The sequence below is a fragment of the Micromys minutus genome (assembly GCF_963924665.1).
Source record: "Micromys minutus genome assembly, chromosome: 21".
Taxonomy (NCBI): Eukaryota; Metazoa; Chordata; class Mammalia; order Rodentia; family Muridae; genus Micromys; species Micromys minutus.
In genome coordinates, this window is record NC_137956.1 from 9,541,381 (window position 1) to 9,565,927 (window position 24,547).

At 36.6% G+C, this 24,547-nt stretch overlaps 1 protein-coding gene across 4 annotated transcripts in view; it reads left to right on the top strand.

The window, feature by feature from the left end:
- The window catches only part of HMGCLL1 (3-hydroxy-3-methylglutaryl-CoA lyase like 1), a gene marked incomplete at both ends in the record, with an annotated part of 120,056 nt that overhangs the window by 49,633 nt on the left and 45,876 nt on the right, over positions 1–24,547 (top strand). For all 4 annotated transcript variants that reach the window (XM_080934780.1, XM_080934781.1, XM_080934782.1 and 1 more), the window contains 4 exons: positions 12,416–12,511; positions 14,406–14,554; positions 19,903–19,966; positions 22,474–22,662. In XM_080934780.1, coding sequence (XP_080790906.1) covers positions 12,416–12,511; positions 14,406–14,554; positions 19,903–19,966; positions 22,474–22,662 — 498 coding nt within the window. The remainder of the gene's footprint in view (positions 1–12,415; positions 12,512–14,405; positions 14,555–19,902; positions 19,967–22,473; positions 22,663–24,547) is intronic.

The window sequence follows — 24,547 nt, forward strand, 5'->3', positions numbered from 1 at the left end:
GCTCAGCAGATAACAACGTCTACGCTATCTTGTCTGCATCCCCTGCCAAAATCTCCATAAATACTCGCACCTGTTCCATTTGTACTGTTCCTGCTTTTCCCAGCCAGCCCTCATTGCCACATGCATATGATCCATTCTACCCTTGTCAACTTCCTTCTTCCTCCTTCCTTCTCTCTTTGTGGTCCTTACCTCATATCCCAATCCCATCTGTGGTGGTTTGAATATGCTTGGCCTATAGGAAATGGTACTGTTATGAGGTACGGTCTTGTTGGAGAAAGTGTGTCACTGTGGGGGCGGACTTTGGAGGTCTCCTCCTATGTTCAGGCTCTATGCATTGTGAAAGAGAGCTTCCTCCTAGCTGCCTGAAGATGCCAGTCTCTCCTGGTTGGCTTTGTTGAATCACAATGCAAAGTCTCTCAGCTCCTCCTCCAGCACCATTTCTGCTTGGATGCTGCCACTTTCCCTGCTACAATGATAATGTATTAAACCTCTAAAACTATAAGCCAGCCCCAATTAATTTTTTTGTCTTTATAAGTTTTGCCTTGGTCATGGTCTCTTTACATAGCAATGGAAACCTTAACTGAAACAGTATCTTTATTAACCAATCAGGGATAACTTGGCAAGGTTTGCAAAATAAAAGCTAGTGTGCATGAGAATTTGCTATTCCTGGTGCAATCAGACCTTGGGATACAATAGTTAACATTCGAATACATAGCAGCACCTGACCAACCCCAACAGGAGAGTGCTTAGGTCTTGCCAATATCAATAATAAATTGTAACCAAAACTTTGTTTCAAGTATTAATTCTTGATATTCACAAAATTCTGTAATCTCCCAGTGATTTAAAAAGTTACATATGAAATATTCTTCTCCTAATAAGATAATGGCTGTGACTTCATGCTATTATTATTAACTAATAATAAAAATTGATTTATTTATAGACTATCCCTCAGACCCACCTCTGATGCTCACAGAGACATCTGAAAGAATGAGAATAGAGCAATCTCTAAAAGCCCACACTTACTCTCTTTAGCTAATGTCAAGAAAATATGACAAAAGAAAATGAAAGGAAGTCTCCCTATGAGTCAGAACTAGATTGTTCTTCCTAGCCTTGCTTAAATAAACACACGTGATGGGAACATAAAATGACAGGATTTATTCTGCATGTGGTCCCAAGTTGAATCTGGGATTAGCCTACTGAAAATTAATGAGCCCATTTTAAACCCAAAGCAATATTACATAAGTTGACTGAATTGCTTCATATGGCTCCCAAGGACATCTGTGATGAGGAGAGACAGTTTTCGAATTGGGCCCTTCTCACAGTGTGCCATGTCTCTGAGTAAGTGATCTAACCTCTCTGCACCTCAGAAACCCCAGCACATATGCCTGCACTACAGGATGTTGTGGGTAGCCACAAAGGGTCAGTCACATCAATGGTCCCTGTGTGTGCATGATCAGGGGCTTACCTCCTGACTAGTGTTCAATAATATTTTCCATCATGACTTTTATTAGTGTGCATTCATTTTAAGCCTCATCTGGTTACATGTATCTAAAGAAGAAAGAGATTTAAATAAATCACATAGCCACAAAAGAGCACTGTGCTTGAATCAAAGACAAATATTACAGACTTCATCTTTCAAAGTCACAGTAGCCTTGCTTTACCTTTTACTACACGTGGAGTGTTTCTCCTAATGCAGACTTATGGATATATATATATATATATATATATATATATATATATATATATATATATATATATATATATATATATATATCCACTTACATTTGAAAACTTTCTCTTTCAAATTCTTTCACTGTCATCCTAGAAGAATATTATATAGTACAGACCTTAAAAATACTGTCTGAGATTAGCATTTTTTAGTTTTGGTATAGCAACTGATTGTGTGTTGTCTGAAGACAGTGTCCGAGGTCCCCTGGAGCTGATTCTGCATCAGACAGAGGTCATGGGAATAGACCTCCAGCTAATGTTTAGACTGCTGTTTCTTCACTTATGTCTTTTTTTAGCATTTTAAAGCTTTTTTACAGTTTCCCTCCCACTGTTTTGTTTGGCAGGAACTGTCTAATGCAATAGCTTAAAGAAAAGGTCTGCAGTAGCAGGGTGCCATGTAAAACAGGATCCTACACCTATAATTTAAATGATCACAGATGATAAAATGCCTGCCATTAAGAAATACATGTTCTTTATAACTTATCTGGAAAAAGATTTCCTTAGAGTGACATGTAATATAAGAATATTTGAAATTAGTCCAGGTAGCCCCTCACTTATATAGAACACACAATAGCATGAGAAAGAAAACACATTAAAAACAGATTTCCTGCACATTTGGAATGTTCCCATTAATAGTAAGCTATTCAAATTATTGTAACTATCATAATTTCTAAAGTGAACTAAATTTTTGTGTTAGAAATTAACTTATTCTTTTGATCTGTGTTTTTATTCATATGAATGATTAAGATGAATGCTACTTTATTTGAAAATAAAAATAAAGCTTATAAGACTATACATGAATATGCATCTGTGTATTGTATATGTATATGTAAATGATGTATATGTATATCAAATCCAATGGGTCAGTTATACATATTTTTGACCCTGATAAAGCTTTTACCTATTGGAACACATGAATAAGAATTCTTCCCAAAGGGATAGACATGAGTTTTCTTTACAAGAGTAGAAAAAATGTACATAAAAGTTTGTAGCATTCTTTTTTTTACAAGTCACTCTAACACTTAAATGTAGGGTCAAGGTACATGTCAACCAGGAGCCTTCTGTAGCCTGTCCCACATGTTCATTCTACTGTGGAGCACAAATCATTCTTTATTGAAATGTAAGTACATTTACTAGATTGACAAACCAGGTTTAAATTTGCACTTATGAAATGTAAAAGACCACATCTTTTGCATCTGGTCTGCTTTAGTCATTATGTTCTTTATAAGGAGTGTAAACGGTAAGATGGTAGATAGATAATACTTTTGTGGAGGGAGGAGAGGACGGAAAGGGAGGGGGAATGAAGGGAAAGAGGAGAAAGGGGCCAGGTGCCTTCAAGTTGCTGGCTTATGAGACATGGTTATATATCCAGGCAACAGAAAGTACCAGGATAAGTCCAGTAAAAGGATGTCCACTCTGCTTATGGGCTACCTCACATTTCCCAAAATGGTCTACTGGGTCATTTCACAAAAGGGATCCTGGCCAAATTAACTAAAGCCATGTTTCTTATTTTCTGGTGTTACTCTGTTTATATTATTTTATTACCCAGAAGTCTTTGGTATTAACCAGGAATTCCCGCTGTTGCCCAAAAGTATAGACTGACAGTGTATAGGGAAGAAACGTTTAACCCAACGTCTTTGCAGAGGGCAATTGCAAGAACCACACAGTTTCGTGCTTAGCATTGTGTTGTTAGATGCTGCATGGAGGTCAAAGCCTCCCTGTGACCCGTGGCTCACTGCCATTACCATAGTCGATACCTGTGGGTCCATCATACAGTTTTTGTAACAGAGATAGAACTATTTGATGAGTTCAAACAGCTTTTAGGAACCAAATATTTAATTCAGCAACAATAACCATATAGAGATAGTCTTTTTTTTTCCTTTTCTAAACTGGCATTCCTGTTATAACACATTAATCATCCTTTCTAGAAAAAAATTGATATGAAGAGATCAAATGATATATTTTCCTTAGAAGTGGGGTCTTAATGATGATATCAATTTTTTCCCCTATGGTTTTACACGAACATATTGTTTTTTGTGCATGTCAAACATCCATGTTTTCAGAATGTATCCTAGCAACAAAGAGTGAGAGATGATTGACATCATGTAATGATATTACTTGGTTGTTGAAATTAAATGAAAGAAATTGTGCTACATGAATTCCAGTGAACTTAATACCTGTTTCCCAGTGTTACAGGGGCAACATTAGCCCTTCAGGAAAACGACAGATGGTTTGTGCTCTCTCATTTTAGCATTTAATGCATAAGCCACAGACCCTGTGAATTGCTTTCGTGGGTTGAGTGTCTTTCACTGAATGTGTAGGCTGTGTCATATATTTTATGTGTGGAAATGTTTCTGCATGCATGTACTCATGCATGGGCAAATTATCACTTATCTCTGGCTGCTGAATCAACCAGGTTTCTATTGGGTGCATAAGAAATGTTCTGTAAGTTTAGTGACTTAAAGTAATAATGTTTGGCTTTGCTTGTGTCTTTGAAGTATAAACAACTCAGGTAAGATTCAATTAGGCAATGCAGAGACTTATTAGGAACTCCTAGTGTGATGGAGTGGATGGTGGTTAGAATAGAACTCAAGGGCACATGTAGTTTAGGCAGCAGGGACTTGCTGGGCGTTACTTATTTCTAACAGAGTTTCTGTTCTCAGAACTCGCTATGAGGTCCTCCACAGTATGGTCCTTTTAGACATCTAAGAAGATACTTAGTGGTCCATAAGTGATATGATTTTTATAGCCAAGCATTAATCTATGTAACATTAATTTGGCAAGCCCAGAAAGATAACACTTTTTTCTTTTTGAAGTGTGGTTGTGTGATAAAGGACCATACTTTTTTTTCATTTGTCACAGTTTTATTTTAAAGACTGATCTAGAAACAATTTAAGTATTTGCTTTATTGTAGTAGTAATTTTAAAAAATAAAGGCAGCTGGCAGGAGCAAAGTCTACAATCTAAAACCCCTAAATTTAAAAGATCCCTTACTTTAGCCCTGGCATGGTAAGTACCGGCTCCTCCTACTCACCTCACTGTAGCATATTTCCTTTATAAATGTGTTTTGCCTAAAAACCAGCTCAGGTGGCTATGTGAAGGAAAGCATGTTGCTTTGATGGTTTGCAAAATGAGAAGGAAAGTCTCTGGTTCCACAGTCTATCCATTCCTCATTCTGACCTGCTTAGGTCAAGGCAGACACAGGGAGAAGCTGTTGAAGGTATATCCTCCTAGGCTTGGCCTTCATCACCACATCTATTGTGTGCAGGTCTCCAACCATTCCCTATTGTGTCTGAACACACAGTACAAGCTAGAAAGCAGAGAATGCAGGCTGGGAAACACACACTTGAGAATCGCTCCATCATCTTTGTGAAGGGTCCAATGTAGAACAGGACACACCCAATCTGTCCTGGTTTAACACAGTGTCCGAAGCTTTGAAGGAAAGTAAATGAGAGTGAAGAGTCTTTTCACAACTAAAGCCAATGCACCCACAAAATGAAAAGTAGTGATTATTTAGTGCCATTTCATTAGCACAAAATCTGTTTATAACAAGTTGTTACATTAAATTTTACACTTATCTCTGTTTTTAAAAAATAAATTTGTTTAACTAAAATAAAAAAGAAAAAAAGAAAAACAGGATAAATTTAAAACATAAAAATTTTACCTAAATATGCAGGTTTTTTTTCCTTTTGAATGAAAACATTATATTATGTATTTCATGGTAGCTACTCTATTATTTAACATGAATTTCATTTCTATCTTGTGCTGCTGTTACTTCTGTATCAATGGGCATTAGCACATCTTTATCTAGAGTGGTGAAGTAATTTACTATATTCCTCTGTCAATAGTGGCAATCTGTGTGTGTGGGGGGGTGTGTATGTGTGTGTTTGTGTGTATGTATGTGTGTGTGTGTGTGTGTGTGTGTGTGTATGTGTTGAAACCACTGATTAACTTCAACTATCATACCGGGCAAACAACTGGTTGCAATCTATTCACAAATCTTTAAAATTCTCTTGTGTGCCTCAGAAAGATAGAAAAATAGGGACAAAAATTAGAGTTATCATAGTCGGAACTATTTTTCTTCGCTTGAGCTTGACTACAGTTAATCTTTAATAAAAATTGAAAAAATGTTGGTAACACTGTATTATATTACATGGCATGAAATAGTAATTTCTTGTCTAAATGTACTTTTACTACCTTGTCAAAGGAAAAGCAAAGCTGACTGCATTGTAGTAATGTCACTGGATTTTAAGTGATTAAGCAGAAGGGAGGAGTCATTTTACTTTAGCTTCTTCTTCCATTTTCTCTAAAACTTATTCCATTGAAAAATGTATGTATTCTGCTTTGCTGTCATATGATGAATTTGATTGGTTACTTTGCATTAACAAAGTTAACAGATAAAAGCAATCAGGATGAAACGGTATAAATTAACCATCTCGTCCTGTAGTCTGTTTGATTGAGTTGGGGTAAATTGATACTAACCATCCACCAGCATTAATACTACTTATCTTAGATTGATTCCACTTATATTTTATCTGCTTATGGCACATAGGGAGAAAGGTATTACCCAGTAGTCTAAATATAAGTGTACACACACACACACACACACACACACACACACACACACACACACACCTTCTCCATGTCCTCCTGGCTTCCTGTACTTTGGGAATACCATTATGCCTGTTGTTTAACTTGTAGTTTCTGATGAAAAAGTAGTAGAAAAATCTGAGACCCAATTTTTACTCATTTCTGGTATGATTTGGCAAGGCGTTTTCATTTCTCTCTGTGTTGGAAGCTTTCCACTTATTCATTCTCCCACTCAATGCTTTTATTTTTTTCTGTATTAAAAACTATATAGAGCTCTTTGTTAGACTCAGAACTGAATAACAGTGTAGGCACAGCTCTGTAATTATAATGTGAAGGTGGATGGATGTGGAATACTGTTGCTCAGAAAATGAGTAACAGCACACAAAGAAATTTAAAAATCAGGTGGCTATCTAGAAGTGAGTTAGAGTCTGGTAGAATCATGTGACCGGCAAATGCTGAATAGGGAAGCTGGCACCCTTGAAAGTTCTCCCTTCATTGTTTACTAAAACAAAAATTTCCACCATCCGCGTAATAGTCAAGCTTCAAGCTTACAAGCAACAGCAATGGTTTCTATGGTAACAAGACCTTATTTTTGTCATAACCCTTTCTTCTTGATAATATCTAACTGGCAGTGACTTACTAACCTAAGAACCCAGACCCATCCTCTCCGCTGTAGTTCTCTTCAGCATGGTAGGCTTAAAGCATTAAGAATACAAAACTCTATTAACAAAACATACTGAAAGCAATTAGCTCCACCCTTTAAAAATGCTTCTGCTTCTCTGCAAGGGAAATTACAAAAGTGGCAACATTATTATTATATACAAAAGCATACATAATCCATGAGAGGCAACATAAGTGTACAGGCACAGAAGGAAAATTACATTGGGAGCTTTGAGACTTTTGCCCCCACTTTAGAATGATGTTCAGAACGTGATATTTTTAATATTGGAAGAGCAGGCAGGTAGTTATAATGGCATTGACCCTAATAAAGAATAACTAATGTGTAATTGCTGTGTTTATCTTTGTGCATTGGGAAGTGTTATTGGATAAAGAAGACTTTTATTTCTTCCCTCCAAGACGTTAAAAATTACAGTTCCCACAAATACATTCCTGTAGGTGACATTTATCTTTTAATATAAAATGGATATTTGTAGACGTGCTGCATTATGATTAGCATCTCTGGTTTTCACAAGGATAGAGGAGAGGAAGTTGTGGTGGAAGATTTTGAGACACTTGAACATTCCATCCGACAGAGGGCACTGTAGAGGTCCATCACATGCAGAGGTTAAGTTGAAGGAGGAAGGACAGGAAATTATACACCAGACTGAATTAGTTTTAAGGCTTCTGGACTTAAGTTTTGTGAATATGGTGTCAGACAGTTTTAGCTTTGGCAGCCAAGCAGGGTATTGGGTAGGGGAAAAAAAAAGGATGTTCAATTTTCCAGAGATTTCCTGTGTTTATTATTGTAAGGCTGTGATTTATTAAGAGTGTCTTACTTCTTCAAGCAGACCAAGATTTCCTCTGTGCTACCGAGGTTAAGATAAATGAGGTTTGTGCTAGGCGTCTATGAATGGGACATGGTTATAGGACCCAGGCTATGGTGCTATTCAGAGCTGCCCACGGCACTCTCACCCAGAATGGTCAGGAAGCACTCGAGTCTCTTTTCCCCCCATTACCGAGTTTCCAAAGGTTACCTTTAAGAGGAATTACTGCTCATATTGAGTTTTGAGTTATAGCATCTGAAACTACATCGTTTATGTTTTTGCACTAATCGATGGCAGGTGTTGAAGAAATCTCGTGTTCTCTTGTCTGTCTGTCTTTCTCACTGGACTCCTGCCTGCAGAGAGTAGCGCCGGGAGGCCCGGTTAGAAAAGGCTTCACAACAGTGGCCAGCATTGTTTGCTTTTAGTTCAATAAGGCTCAGATATTGTTCTGGATTGATAGTAAGCGAAAGGAAATGCTTCAAGGTGTCTGTGGAGAGGGAGAAAGAACAGTTACATGTGCATAGGTATAAGTTTGTTTCCTGGGAAAAGTTTACGATAGCATGTTCAGAGAAAAATAAGAAGTAGCTATATCTAGAGATACTAGAGACAAACTAAGAATAACTAACACGCTCTGGAAAGCAGCCTTCCTGAGTGTGTGAAAATGGAGGACCTTCTTCCACAAAAATAATCATGGTACAAGGTTCTATTTATAGGGAAACAAATGTTAATTTTTAATGATAAAAATGATTCATTATGTTACAGAAATGTAAACTTTTTAAAACTATGACAAGAATCTGTAAATTATGCATAATAGTTTTGAAACCAAGATAGATGCTGAAGATCACTTCATAAAATTTTTTCTTCAGTATTTGACTTGCATCAGTTACTTTCTTTGCATGACACTACTTTTTTTTTTTTAAATGCTACAATACATTTTTTTAGTTCAATAAGTTGCTATGTAGGCTTTAGGAGAAAAATTATCATCATATTTAGCTCTAGGGGGTACATTACAATACTGAGGTAAGGGCACTGGTATCTTGCCATAGTGGCATGAATGTTGGGGATTATCAATGACTTATTGTTTGGATATGAGGCCCACCCTATGGGAGAGAAAGTGTCCAGTACTGTAGACCCTGCTTGTCACAGTATTGGCCTGCCTAGCAAGATGTGATCAGTGATAAAATAAGAACATGACTGTTTTGGGGATAAATTATATGTTTACAAAAATACATTTTAAGTATACATTTTAAAAATATATTTAAAAATACATATATATATATATACATATATATATATATATATATATATATATATATATATATATATATATATATATATTTATAGTTTCACAGTCTCTGTACTTTGGTTGTGGATTTTTGTCATGGTCTCTATCCGATGCAAGGAGACATGTCTTTGATAAATGGTGACACTGACTCTTATCTGTGGGCATAAGGATACATCTTTGGAATGTGGTTAGGAATCACACGGATTTAGTAAATTGGTATTTGGAGGTTCTCCCTGAAGATCCGTGGCCTCACTAGCCTCATACATACGGCTCAGTTTTCAGTACAGGCATAAGCTCACTCTTGTTGAGCTGGCCTTAAGTCAAGTCAGATGGCTGCTCACTCTCCCAAAGTTTGTGTAACATCATTGCACAGTTAGGGATGGACTTCCATGCTCTTGGTTGTTTTAGTTCAGAAACGCCATAGCTGGGTAGGACTACTGTTTGCTTTCCTCCTCTGAAGTCTTTCACGGATCCTTCCGGCACCATGAAAGCTAATCTTCAGGAAGGATGATTTCAGGTTTGACCCTAATTTGAATCCTGGTTCTTTGTCTAAAGATTCAGTGTCCTCAGAAATAGGGACTCACTTTCAACCTCTGGGAGATGATGAATGGCAACAGCAATATTCGATAATGTTTTGGGAGTTTCTTGGAAAACTTTGACCTAAAACTCAGAAGGGAGATTATCATAGCTTGTTCCAGGTTTTTGCTTTATTGTTTTTGGCTCTTGAGAAGATCATTGTCAGATCACCTCAGAAAGTTTTTATCTAAACCATATATGTATATATCCATATAAATATATATAAATGCACTTAGGTTTTTATGTTATATTGTATAAAGAATGTGTATTATATATGCATAATGTCTGTATTATAGTACATGTAGAATACTATAAATATATATGTAATTTTACATGTGTAGATAGTAATGTGTCACTTATCTTTTTAGGCATCTTTACTATTAATGCACTTTTAAGGCTTTAAAACAGTATGGATGAAGTTTTTGAGTAAAATACATCTTTTATGCTAGTCTTACTAATCTTCTTTATGTGTCTTGGCCAGTGTTGTGTCTTTACCACAGAGACTATTCACGACTAGCTGGATTCTCAGACTTGCCTGAGAATTGCCTTCCATATCTATGGGCTGACTTTCATACCTCCCTGGGATCCAGTTGTAATTCTGAATTTATTCCAATCTGCTGTCTATTTGAACACCCCCTCTCTGTATCTCTATGTTGCCTTCAAGATAAATTAGTAGTTTTTGACTAACATAAGCCCAATTGAAATACATCTCACAGAATATAGTCCCAGTTTCTTTTATATTCTTAGCACTTTTACTGATAGCCCACATAATCCTCTTCATAGACCATATCTATTTTTCAGTTTCTTTTACTCTTATGTAATGAGTTATTTGAGATCTAGATGGTAGAAATAAATGTATGTTATCTACGCTAAGTCTGTCAATTAGGAATTTGACCAGGACATGACAGCGACATTGTCTTTATTCCATGGTGTCTATGATCACAACCATCTGACTGAACTCTTTTTGGTTAGAGTCATTTTTATGCTGCTTAGTTCATAGATATGAGGAGTGATCCTGGTCCTAGGTTTAGACCCTCTCTCCATCTTTGTGTATATTCTACATGAGGAGTTGCTTCTTTTAGCGGCCATTGATTAGGTGATTGGGGATTTCCCCTTCCATGTTAGCTAATTCCTTCCCATTGTCTATTCCTAAAGGGAAAAATAATTATTTTTTATAACCTAGTTTCAGAACCCACATAAAAATCTTGCCACTATAAAGAATTATTCAGAGCATTCACAGCCTACTCAGCTTCAAGAGAATGAATATAATCTACATCTCCATCAATAGGGGAGAAAACTTGGAAAGGTATTTAAAAGACCAGAGATATCATTATGGCTGATCTTTATAAAAACTATAATACATCACATCCAATCCCTTAGTAAATAGTCTGCATTGTGTTTAAACTTTTCTGCACTCTCATACCAACAATTGTTCATTCTGAACACTATGTGGTTATTTGAATAAGAATGACCCCATAGGTTAACATATTTGAACCTTAGTGAGTGGTACTATTTGAAAGGATTAGGAAGTGTGGCCTTGTAGGAAGTGTAACTAGGGAGGGGGTGGGCTTCGAGGTTTGTATGTGTGTGTGTAAGCAAACCTGTTATGTTTTTATTGATTTGCTTTTGTTAATTAAAAACAATATGTGATCATGATAAAAATAAGTAGAGGATTAATAATTTCTTCTCTCTACTGTCATTTGAGGGTAGTGGTTGAGATTAGTGTCTATTAGTACAGCTTTCTCCATGTTTGTCTGGTGTACTTTCCATTCCTTATAGATTCCTTATCTTTATACACATTTTGTACTATTGCATGAATATATTTTAGTTGCACATTCTTCATGTAGTTCTTAATATAAACAGTCTATTATGCACATAACAGATGTGTGTTTCAAAACAGAGCACATAGCCCACGATTCAGCCCTCAGGGAAATCAATAAGTAGGGCTGTCTACATCAAGCATCAAAGAAGCATACACACCTTAAAATATGCAATCCTCATTATAAAAGACATTAATTTTCTATGAGACATTAGTATCATGTTATTGTGTTCAGAAATTATTTTTTTGACTTTGTAGATTTTCAATTTTCCAACTTTAATTTTTAGTGGACTCATAAAATACATTTTTGATAGTGTGCTTTAATTTTGTTCCAAGCACTGTTTATTTAGTTCTTCATATATATATATATATATATATATATATATATATATATATATATATATATATATATATATATGAACAGATAGCAATCATATGATGATACTACATAAAACATTCTAGCCATTACTAAATTAAACATGTATGTCAACCCAATAATATTAAAATAATGATTTTAATGGTGTCATAAAACTTATATGTTCTTAAGCATTGTAAAATTTTGTACACTGAAGTTAGGCATAAAGTTTGGTGTGACAATAAATAAACTACATTTTGCCATTCAAAATTTCCACACTATCATGAGTGCCTGATACCTGGATTACCAAATGATGGCAAGAAAATGGCAAAGATCCTGTTTCTCTCTCCTCAGCCATGTAGTCAGACCCTGCCCTGCGAATTAGGAAGAACAAGCCTTGTTATAATCCATTTATGACAGTAGGAACTACTTTTCCTCATCTACATGTGAATGATTCTAATGTCAGATATTAATTTATAGCATATGTTTTATGTGTAATGATAACTTACACAGAAGGTCAATCATGGATTTGATGTCTTGATCATTTTTGTGCTTACATATAACTATTATGTATTTAAGATGGCTGACCATACTGAAGTGATGAGAGGCATTGATCAGTATCCAGGAGTTCGCTATCCCGTCCTTATACCTAATCTTCAGGGCCTGCAGCATGCTGTAAGTGGGAGATTTTCTCTGTAATTGCCTTTATTGTTTTGAAGATCTTGAAATGTTAAAGTGCTGTGGTGTGTTATTCACCAGTCTTCATATGTAATTGCTCTGCTTATAAACTAACATGAACATGAGGAGGTCAAGAACCCCATGGCACCATTAGGACATAAGAGACTCACTATATAGGTGTTTCAGTGTAACTGTTTAAGTCTTGAACAAGAAAAGTAATTCTCTATTCAGGATAGAAATTTAAAAGTATATTTTTTGCTTCCCTTTTACAGGGTATATCTTAAATATTTACCGATAAGCATTTTAATCATCAACATTCTTGAAATAAATGTTTTGTCAACATTTTAGGGCCAGCTTTTTGTTTCTGTGGATTCTTCTCTTGGACTAAAACTAATCATTGCCACTGTATCTGCTTGTAGTGACTTTTCCTTTATCCCTCTCCTGTTTTATTTCTTGTGATTCTATGTGGTTTGGGGAGTTATGTGATTCAGATAAGAGCTTTAATGACTACACACACACAAGAAGAATCACATTACTTTTATGTAAAAATATGAAGTTCTGTATTGTCTTTATATATGTTTGTTGTAAAGGCATTACAATATATATTCCTTGTGTCAATAAGCATTTTAGGTTCTGTATTTGGTACTATGACATTGAGGTTGTAAGAATCTACTCAGTACATTACCTGTTCGAGTATGTGCTGTTAGAGACATTTATCTTTCATTTGATTTGATGCAATTTTATGGCATTATAAAATAAGATAATATTGCTACAATCAAGTCTTTCCAAAGAAGTGAAAGTCTCCATCTTGGAGAAAATATTTGGGGTGTGGCCTAACAATAGTTTAACAATAGGATAAACGTTGGCTTGTAATCAAAGTATGGTTCACTCACTGAGTGGCTGCCCGAGCCTGGATGGCCAACAAGTTTGTTTGTGCTGCATTTATGAAAGAAGTCCAATAATAGTTAGAGGGGTTTTCAGATGGCAAGAAAAGATGCAGGCAAAGTTCTAGTATTTAACAAAATAGGAAATTTATTTTAGAGGATTCATATTTATATTTGAACAAAGAAATTTTAAAAAGTGCCTTCTACATGTTGAAAAAAAGACCAATTATGTTTTCCTTCTCAAGGTATTAACAGACAATCAGAGAGGAGAACTCGTAAAAACTAGTCAGACAGCGAGTGAGATATTAACGGGAAGTCTTAAGGATACATCTTAGAAATGTAGAGGCCCTGACAATTGCAAACATACTACTGCAGAAACTGTATGTGCTGTAAACACGGCAAAAGGGAAAAGGGGACACGTAGAGTTGATTCCATTATTATTTTAGAGTTAAAGTCTAGCAAGTGACTCCTCAGTCACATAATCACGTGGCTTTGGTAGTCAGGATACAAAGCTATAGCAGCTAATTGGGAACTACAGTTTTGGAGGCAAAAGCTAAGGGATAGATTGGGAAGTCATTCTCTGTTGGATTATAGGGAGAGAGAAGCAGAAATAGTTTGTTTTTCTCTCTCAATAATATTTTTGTTTCAAAATAATGTTCTCTATAAAAATACAGGCTTTTATAGGGCACACATGTTTTTCCATAATTGTGATTGAAGTATTTTGAGGATAACATGTTGAAAGAAAGACAGAATTAAGGAGATCATCATCACTGTGTTTTATGCATATCATAATCTTAAGAATATTGTACTTTTTAGAATTGTCTTGTTACCATAAAAAACTTCTCTATTTCAAAATAGTGTGAATAGCAAAACGAGAAGAACCTGGCTTTAAGTGTTAAGGTTACGAATGAACCTAGGCACACGGTTGAGTCGTCTGTCTTTACTTCTGCTGTAACTCGCAAGACTCCAATACTTGTTAGCTCTGGGCTAGAAACTGTATCTTTCAGGTTGCTGCCGGAGCCACGGAGATAGCTGTTTTCGGTGCTGCTTCGGAATCTTTCAGCAAGAAGAATATTAACTGCTCCATTGAAGAAAGTATGGGAAGGTTTGAGGAGGTCATCAGCTCTGCAAGGCACATGAACATCCCAGTGCGAGGGTACTCATGAAACTCAGCATGATTTCATATTTATCTATTTTTAGAGTTTACTTGTAAGCCACCCTACTAGTTTTTTTTAAACATATATACAATATGCATGTTATAATCGTTATCATAGCTTTTGGACCATATTTGTTTACAGTAATCACTAATGTAATTGTACTTCATTAATAATTATTATCATGTTTCTAGCCTGTGGAATGTGGAACATGATTGATGTTTGGGGATCTAGCATATGAATCTGACATTAGGATTCAGCTCTAGATGTAATTATCGGCCACATAAAACTCACGTGTGTTCGTAAATTGGAGCTGCTTCTGTAAATGCTGATGTATCTGAGATAACGCTCTTCTCCTCACTCTTTGGTATTTTATAGAGACATTGCATAGCTTTGGAACTTCATCACTGGCTTTCATTACAGGAGATCCCGTTAAGGGAAAGGGAGGAGATAATGTCAGAATATCAGATATCCTGCGTATCAGATATATTCATTATGATTTATAATAGGAAAGTTATATAAAAATAACAGCAGCAAATAACAATAAAATAATATGGTGGTCGGAGTACACACAACAGAGGAACTGTATTAAATAATCACAGTATCAGGAAGGTTGAAAACCACTGATTTAGAGGAACGTAATTCTCACTAGAGAGGTAAGGAAACTTACCATGAAATCATTTCATACCACGGATATTTTATTGTAGGGTTGCAATGTGGACAGACAGAGGCCACACAACACTATTTGTTCTTTTAGTTTCAATTGGAAATTCACTTCTGGATTTTTCAGAGGACTATCTATTCCTAGAAATATAAATTTTAACATGTGTGTTCCTCAATCAAGTGCTTGAATTTATTTTCTTCCCTAACTTTTCACTGAATTTAAATATGTTTTTATTTTTATGTTTTGCTTTTGTATTTTATTCATGCTTTGAGAATTACAGACACACACACACACACACACACACACACACACACACACTGAATTTAGATGATATCATTCACACGTTTTCTTTCCAAGTACTCTTATCTCCCCACCTCTATTTGTCTCTCCCAGCTCTATGTGCTTTTTCTATAGCACACTGCATTGTGTGCTTATAAATGTATATAATAAAATAAAAATTTCAGACGCTCCACTTCTCAAGCATGAAGCATGGAATATCTGTGTAAGGCCAGCATGATGCGGTCTGACATTTTACCTCTACACCTGTCCTAAGGCTTGGAGTATAGCCCTCCCCTTTTACTAGAAGCCTAAGTTAATTTTCTATTTTTAAAAGACTACAAAATACAAGAATATATATTCGTGAGCAGCGCCTGTTGCATTTCTTCTCAGCATGCAACATGAAAATGAAATAATTAAGTTAATATAAAAACAGATTTCATTTAGGTACAGAAAATAAAGGTAATTATGAGACATAATATTTATTTCAGTAATAATTTGTTTCTACAAAGGGACTAATATTTATTGCTAGTTAGAAGGAGGTGAGACCAGCTATAATGAGTGTGGTCTTTGTTTACTCTTTTGCCCATTCTAAACCAAGTCTGATTTGTTTCCCAATAAACTGCCTCACAGAAAATTGGGATCTTTTTTTTTTTTTTTTTTTTTTTTTTTTTTTTAGTAAAGACGCTCACTGTACAGAAGTTCTGTACAACTGTCTTTCAACGGGTTCCTCAGCTCTGTTGAGCTTGCAGCCTTTAAAAGAACAGCAAACTTCCCAACTTTCAAAAAGGAAGGACCTTCTCCCCTAACTTTCACTTGAAGGAATGATTTATAGCCCAACATAGTTCTTCAGAATGTTCAGCCTTCAACCTGACTTAGCCAAACCGTCTATTTCAGTCAAGCTGCAGAGCTTGTGTCTCCTGTCCTTGCTGCCCGAGGCCGGGTGCCGCAGGGATTATGGTCCTGACCTTGGGGGTGAGGGCAGCCTTATTTCAATGAGTCTATGTATAGAGTTCTGCTGTTAGATGTACAGTGAGTTGTAGGCAGCACTACTTCCAACTGACTACCCAATGGTTTCCACTGGACTGTCTCCGTTGGAGGAACTCTCTTGTGAACACATTCTTATTTTCCTATTAGCAGAAGCTGCTTATAAAGTCACTTTTTAACCCCCATTAAACACAAGCCTAGATTTTTGGCCCGCAAGAAAGTAGGGAACATAAAAATAAAGCTCAGACATCTGCTTAGCTACTTTTCATATGTATGGTGTTTAGGCTCGAGCCTTCCTGTAAGTGTGTGTGACCCAACATCAGTGTAAAACAGGTGGCTGAGGCTGGATGACAGTCACCTTATCTATTACACTGGCTTATTTTTCTTGGTTTTCGGGTACAAGGTCTCGCTCTATAGCTCTGTCTCTTCTGAGTTGTCCAAGCTGACCTCAAGCTGGGGCATTCCTCCTAGCTCAGTGCCTCCTCCTGGGATTATGGGAATGTGCCACCATGTTTGGGTTTTTTGCTTAGAACTTTTTACTTTCTTTTTCCTCCTTTTATTGAAAATAGATTTTTTTTCATATAACATGACATATTATGGTTTGCCCTTTCTTCAGTCCTTCAGTGCCTCCTCATCTTTCCTTTATCCAGATTCACCACTGCCTGCTTTGTCTCTCCTTAGAAAACAGACTTCTGAGGGGTAATAACAGTAAAATAAAATGATGTAACAGAAACTTTCACATCGAAATGGGAAACAAACAGCAGGAAAAGGACCCATGAAAAGGTGCATGCGTGTGTGTGCACGAGCTCTCCCATAGAGGCAGAGACCCACTTGTTTGCACACTCACGAATCTCATAAGAACATTAAACCAAAGGCCATAAAGTATACCCAAAGGCTCTTTGCTGGACCTGGCCATGGTGCATGAGTCTCTGTGAGTTCTATGTGCATGGATCATGTCGGATTAGAGGGCCTTTGTTTTTGTTTGTTTGTTTGTTTTTGGTATCCTCCATCCCCTCTGGCTTCTGCTACTTTTTTACATCCTCTTCTGCAAGATTCTTTGAGCCCTGAAGGAAGGTGTTTGATGGAGACATCCCATTTAGGACTGAGTGCTCCAAAGTCTCTGACTCTGTATGAGATGTCTAGTTGTGGATATATTTTCTCCTCTGCAGCAGGAGGGAGCTTCTCTGATGATGGCTCAGCAAGTCACTGAGCTATGGATACAGGAGAATGTCACCAGGAGTCACTTGATTGCTATGTTTTTTTAATAGAAGAGTAGTATTTGATTTTACTCCAGGTGCCTAGGCTTTCACGTCCCAGGTTCTTGGTCACACAGGCAGAGTCTGGTTTGGGTTCCATCTCGTGTACTGAGCCTTATAAATCGAATCAGATATTGGTTGTCTATTCCCATAAACTTTGTGCCATTGTTGTATATCTTGGAAGGTCATTAGTGAGAGATGAGTAAAAATACAAATGTTGAGAGTTAGGCTTTAGGAACAAGTGGGCAGTCATGGCCTAGTGACAAACTGCATAAGTATGAGATGCTTGTTTTGATCCATTTGAATTTATTCTTGTTTATTGGCATTATTTTCCTTATTTAGCACATTTCAAAGGAAATATGCAACTGGACACCTTAGGTGTTATATTTAAGTCACATCCCAGTGTTTGGGACTTAGAACACATATGAACAGTTTTTGCACATTAATTGAATCATTGCATGTGGATTGAAATTTCTTCTCGTTTTACAACTTTCTGTATTGCTATCCCATTTCCCTCTCAGATGTCTTGGTCCCCTTTTAACAACTTACCCAAAATGTTACATAAAGCATAGGATAGAAGAGCAAGCCAGGTAGTTTCCAATAAACTGGACTTGAATTTTTCTTCCTTGTCTTTGAACCGTGTGATGGGCTTGTGAAAAGCTTTTTCATTTCTCAAGTGTAAGTTTTATTCACCTTATAGCCCCAAATTGGGTTACATCAGAGAAGCATTGTATACTATCCCACTTAGTGTGTGCCTTTTTTATTTCAACATCTTAGAAAATTCACTCTGAGTTTTCTAAGGAATCACAGCTTACATTCACCAAGCACATCAGTGTGTTCCCTTTTACCTCCAACCTTCCCTTGGACAGAAAATGTGTGAAACTAGATTTCTATAAAATAAATTTAATTTTTCAGGACCTTACCTAAATTTTTAGTAAGCCAGCTAGTTTTGAACTATCTCAAAATCCAGCCTTCTTTGTAAACGTAGCACCTACTGTCTAGATTCTTTCTTATCCCAGAACTGCACCCACCAGAGTCACTTTTCACTCTTCCTTTCTCCCCTTATAGATTTCTTTACACAGATGATGCATTATTTTATTAATTAACTAATTTATTTATTTATGCTCTTATCCTCTACCTACATATCTACCTATCTGTTTATTTTCTTTCTTGAGAATTTTTTTTTCCTGTGGCTCTGGATGTCCTGGAACTCCCTCTGTAGACCGTGTTGCCCTCAAACCCACAGAGATCTCCCTGCCTCTGCCTCCTCAGTGCCAGATTGAAGGCATACATCATCACTACCTGGCTCAATAAAGTGGGATTGGATATAAACTTTAGATAGTTTCAATAGATTTGTCAAAAGCTCGATAATTCATTATGGAAAATAAATCACCACCTTTAAATGGAAATGAATTGCCAAGGAAGCTTATCTTAATCCAGAACTTTTAAACCCATCAGACAGTTTTTTATTTGCAGCAAGTTAGATAAACTCAGGGGAGAACAAAAATTAAAATTGAGGTTTGAAATTAATGATGACCATATTTTATTTGTAGTAAAAACATCCAAAATAGATGTGTAGAGAGAATCTTCATTTTTGCATGGCAGCTCTATATAATTCCAGAAACTTAGTTATTTAAACATTGAATTTATAACTGTCTAATTAAAAATGTGCTTTGAGTATTCACATGATGCTATAGTACATTGGTTCTTAACCTTCCTAGTACTGCACCCCTTTAATATAGTTTCTTATGTTGTAGTGACCCTGAACCACAAATTTATTCCTGTTGCCACTTCACAACTGTAATTTTGCTATTGTTATGAATTCTAGTATAAATATTTGACATATTGGACAGTCTTAGGTATAACTTGTGAAAAGTTTGTTCGATCTCCAAAGGGGTTGTGACTCACAAGTTGAGAATCACCACTGTAGTACAAACTTGCTCAGATAATGTTCTTTAGTCACTATCAAATACTATTATCAAGTTATAATCTGTTGATAGATTAAAAGGTTGAATTACATTTAAATTCTCCTAAATTATTTTTGGTTAGTTGAAGGATAAAGTAAAAGTGTAAAATAATTTGGCTTGGCGTGTTTTTTGCTATTCATTTTTAAGTGGAAATTTGGATGTGATTGACAGATCCTATTGCTCTGGATTTTTTAATATAGGTATGTGTCCTGCGCCCTGGGCTGTCCTTATGAAGGGAGCATCACACCACAAAAAGTCACAGAAGTAAGATACATCCCCAGTCTTTGTGCCTACTGGTAAAATAGCATCATTTGTAAATGTAGAGAGATTTTTCTTATTATTTATTTAATTTCAATAGCAATGACCAATGAGAAGTACGGCTGAGAAATTTTCACCGAAGATAGGTTTGGTTACTTAATAAGCCATTTCCTTTTACCATAGACCCATCGGCTATACTTTCTGAAAGGTGGGTGATAATTATAATTTGGATGCTCAAAGACACAGAATAAAACTTCTGTCTGGTGCATGCACCTGAGCTTAACCAAAGGAATGCTTTCCTACCTCCCACCACAGTGCAGACCCTTGTGCACATACATGTAGGCAGCTCTTGCTCCTTCATCCTTTAGGACCAACATCAGAGTGTGTGCTTCAGTGCTTCTTCTCACCCGTGATTTTCATTACAATACTAAGGTGCTGTTATGACGGAAATTTACAACACTAGGTTATAGTCATTAAGAATCTGCTCAGTGGATTATTGGATCTGCTTATTCTAATTTTATGTTTTACCATTAATTCATCCGAATGAATACCAAATACTCTTCTTTGGGAATTCCTTTAGAAAATTATTTGTAGACAAACTATAGTAAAGCAAACTTTTGCTAGAGTTATACATTTTCATGAATCAATAAATGTGATATTATTAGAAAACCCCGAGTTATATAGAGTGATTTCAGTCCAGCTGAAATTGTTCCTCCTTTGAACGCTCTTCTGAACTTCTAAAGCTCACTGAAGACTTTTTCAAAGAAGACTATCTCATTATCTCTTACATAAAAAGCTTCTTGCTCAAAGAGCCAAATGTACCAGGAAATGATGCAGCTTAGGTTTTATGTTGCTTTACTTAATCCCAAGACTCTGTTGAATCTACATAAACCACTATATATTATTTTTAACAAATATTTCCAAAGGGTTTAAATTTGGTCCTCCCAAGACCTGTGTCTGTTTCTTGCAGATGCCAGACTTTTGTCCCCCTGTTGTACTGATCTAGCAGGGAAGAGCTGCACACTCTTCCTCCTCTTCTTCTTCCTCTTGCTCCTTCTCTTCTTTTTAACATTATAACCAGTAGAGTGCTCTTGAAGCCTCGTGGACAGATTAGAGGTATAAAAATTCACGATCAGAAACCTTGCTGCAGAGTCCTTTGTGCCAGCCCAATCCATTTTGTGAATTTACTCTTTTCTTTCTGAATTGACTGTTAGGAACTCTGATTACTTTTGCAGACTCTCACCCCTTTTCACACTTTATGCCCCACCCCCATGCTTCTCTTGCTGTGGCCCTCTCTTGTGCATTTGACTTTTTCCTTTCTCTCAGATGCTCCCTGCCTTTCACACATCTGTGGCTTGCAACCCACTAATCTTTGTGTGTGTATACTTTTAGATCCTTCCCTCTCACCCCTTTCAAGTTGACATTGTCTCAAGGCAGCTGCAGCCTCCTGCCTGACAGCTCTAAGCCAGTGTCCATCAGTACACAACGTAGAACTTTTCTCTTTGTCCAGAGTCTTATTTATCTCCTTTTGTGCACATCTCCTTGATACCGGCAACACTTGGTCCTTGTTTGTATCCAAGATTTCAAGAGCCATGTGAGATTTGCTTTCTCAGCTAACATAGTGCCTGGAATAAGGTGGCCCTGGACAAGTACAAGTTGAATGAGAAAGTTAATGAACAAAAAAAAAAAGTCTTTTATTTATTGTATTCTTTGCAGCCAAGCATGCTCTTAGCATTGTCTTAACATGACTATTGCAAGTTTTGAAAGAAAACTGTCAAGGCTTTAGAAAGCATTCAGGAAAAAGATGAGGACAGTCTGTTGTCTATATTCAACAAATTAGTAATGGAAGCTGCAATAGAAGAAGCTGACTGATCAACCTAGAATCAATTCTGGGTGCGAGCTAATAGTCAAATCCATACTTCTTTGATTCCAAAATTCCCATCAAAATGACATGTTGTCCTCACAATGGCACATAACTCTTTCACTGTGGCATTGGTCATTAGGCTTGACAAGAACTTGACACGAACCTTGAATGCATGTCTTCACCCACAGGACAGGACATTTAAGCTAGAAATGTTGATTAATTCTTCCCATTGCTAAGCTACTTAGTGACAGAGCTGAAGTTGCTGCTGATGTCTCTTGACCTCTGATATAATGCCCAGAGAAACACTACTTCCAAATTAGACCTTCAGTGCTTTTGTTCAGTTGAGAAATATTAACTTCATCTCTGTGTATAGCTTGCACTTGAACAGATAGATGAATGGGTTAGAACATGTAAAGTAGGTAGGAGTCTAAGTTGAACATACAAGATAACAATGGTAATTTCCTCCAAAATGTTAATATGGGGCTTACAATTTAATGAGCATAGAGGAGAACCAAGGAAAAAAATAATTGTACATTTTCCACAGGAAACTCATCCTAGTTGTAATTTTAAACTCCAGGTAGGGATTACTTAAGAAGCAGAGGGTCTGTGGCTTCTTATTTTGTCTTACCAGGACTTTTCCTTTCAACAGGTTTCAAAGAGATTGTATGGTATGGGCTGCTATGAGATCTCTTTGGGAGACACAGTTGGAGTCGGTACTCCAGGCAGCATGAAGACAATGTTGGAAAGTGTCATAAAAGAAATCCCTCCAGGGGCTCTTGCTGTTCATTGCCATGACACGTATGGACAAGCCCTGGCAAATATACTAACAGCTCTTCAGGTATCTGTGCTCTCAGTGTGCTATGCTGTAGCTGTGGATACTTCTCTGTTACATGAGCATGTTGAGAGTTTCGGTGAGATAAACCTATCAAGTGCAAATGTAATGGTTAAACATCGTGCATTATATAGTTTATGTTGAGATTATGAATATGAATATGTTTAAACATGGCATACACATGGGAAGTATTTACAAATGCTAGGCGATTTTTTAGGGAAATTGATATCATTACTATTTTGTATAATTTGGTCAGGTTGTTGCTCTTTTATTTTTAAAGTACCAATTCTATTAGATCTATGGCTTCTAATTTCAATGCTTATATACTTCAACTAAAAAGTTTAACAGAGTTCAATATTATGACATGTTGAGAAGAAACCAAAGAGAAACATGAATTGTTGTAATCATGAAATGAATGATCTTTTTATAGTTTGATTGCTCTATGATGAATGCATGTGGAGTAGGAATAGACCATTTTGTTAATTTTAAAAGAAAAAATTTTAAGATACTCTCTGTATTTACATTTGAAATGTTACCCCCTTTGCCCACCCCACTCCCCTCTCCCCTTCCTCTCTACTTGTCTTCACAAAGGTGCACTAGCTCCCAATCACCCTCTCCACCTCAGTGCCTTGGCGTTTCCCTATATTTGGAAAACATGCCCTCCCTGGACCAAAGGCATCTTCTCACATTGATGCCAGACACTGGTATTTTCTGCCATGGGCCTCTCAATGCAAGCTCAATGGTTAGCGTTCTAGTCCATGGGAGCTGTGGAAGATTTGTTTGGTAGACAATGTTGTTCTTCCCATGAGGCCGAAGCCCCCTTCAGCTCCTTCGCCACCCTCATTTCCATGCTCAGTACTTAGTCTGATGGTTAGCTGCAAGCATGCTCAGCTGCATGACTCTGGCAGAGCCCCCGAGGAGGCACCTCTATCTGGTTCCTGACAGCAAGCACCTCCCAGCATCAGTGATAGTGCTTGGGCCTTTAGCTGCACATGGGGTGGATCCTCAAGTGAGGCAGCCCCTGAAAGATACCCTCTTCAATTCCTGCTCTTCCACTTGATCCTGTACCTCTTCCCATGAGTGTTTTGTTCTTCCTTCTGAGAAAAACTGGGGCTTCCTCATTTTGGCCTTTCTTCTTTTTGAGCTTCATAAGGTCTGTGAGTTGTTTCTTGGGTATTCAGAGCTTTTGGGGCTAGTATCCACTTATCAATGACTGCATACCATGGGTGTTATTTTGTGATTGAGTTACCTCACTCAGGATGATATTCTCTAGATACATCCATTTGCCTTGGAATTTCATAAAGTCATTGTTTCTAATACCTGAGTAGTACTCCATTGTGTAAATGTACCACAATTTCTGTGTCCATTCCTCTGTTGAAGGACATCTGGGTTCTTTCCAGCTTCTTGCTATTATAAATAAGGCTGCTGTGAACACAGTGGAGCATGTGTTATTATATGTTGGAGCATCTTTGGGGTATATTAATTTTTTTTAATGATTGAAATCTCACTTGTATGTGTGTGTGTGTGTGTGTGTGTGTGTGTGTATGCACACTTAGGAATTGACCCTCTGGTCTTACACATATTGGGCAAACATTCAACCATTGATTCCACAAGCTCACTTTTAATTGACCCCTTATTTATTTTAATCAAATGATTCTATTATGTTAAAGAAACCTACCTAAAATGTTAGAGTATTAAGACCTAGTAAGTTATATGCTATTCTAGCTAACGAATATTTAGATAGAATAAATTTAAATAATTTTATTTTAAAATATTCTTAGTCTTATGAAAAATAAATTAATTTGATATCTTAATCATTATAATTTTGGCAATTAAAAATAATGCTATCACAGTTTTCTGGTAAGAGTGAAGTTCAGCTTGTAAAGCTTAA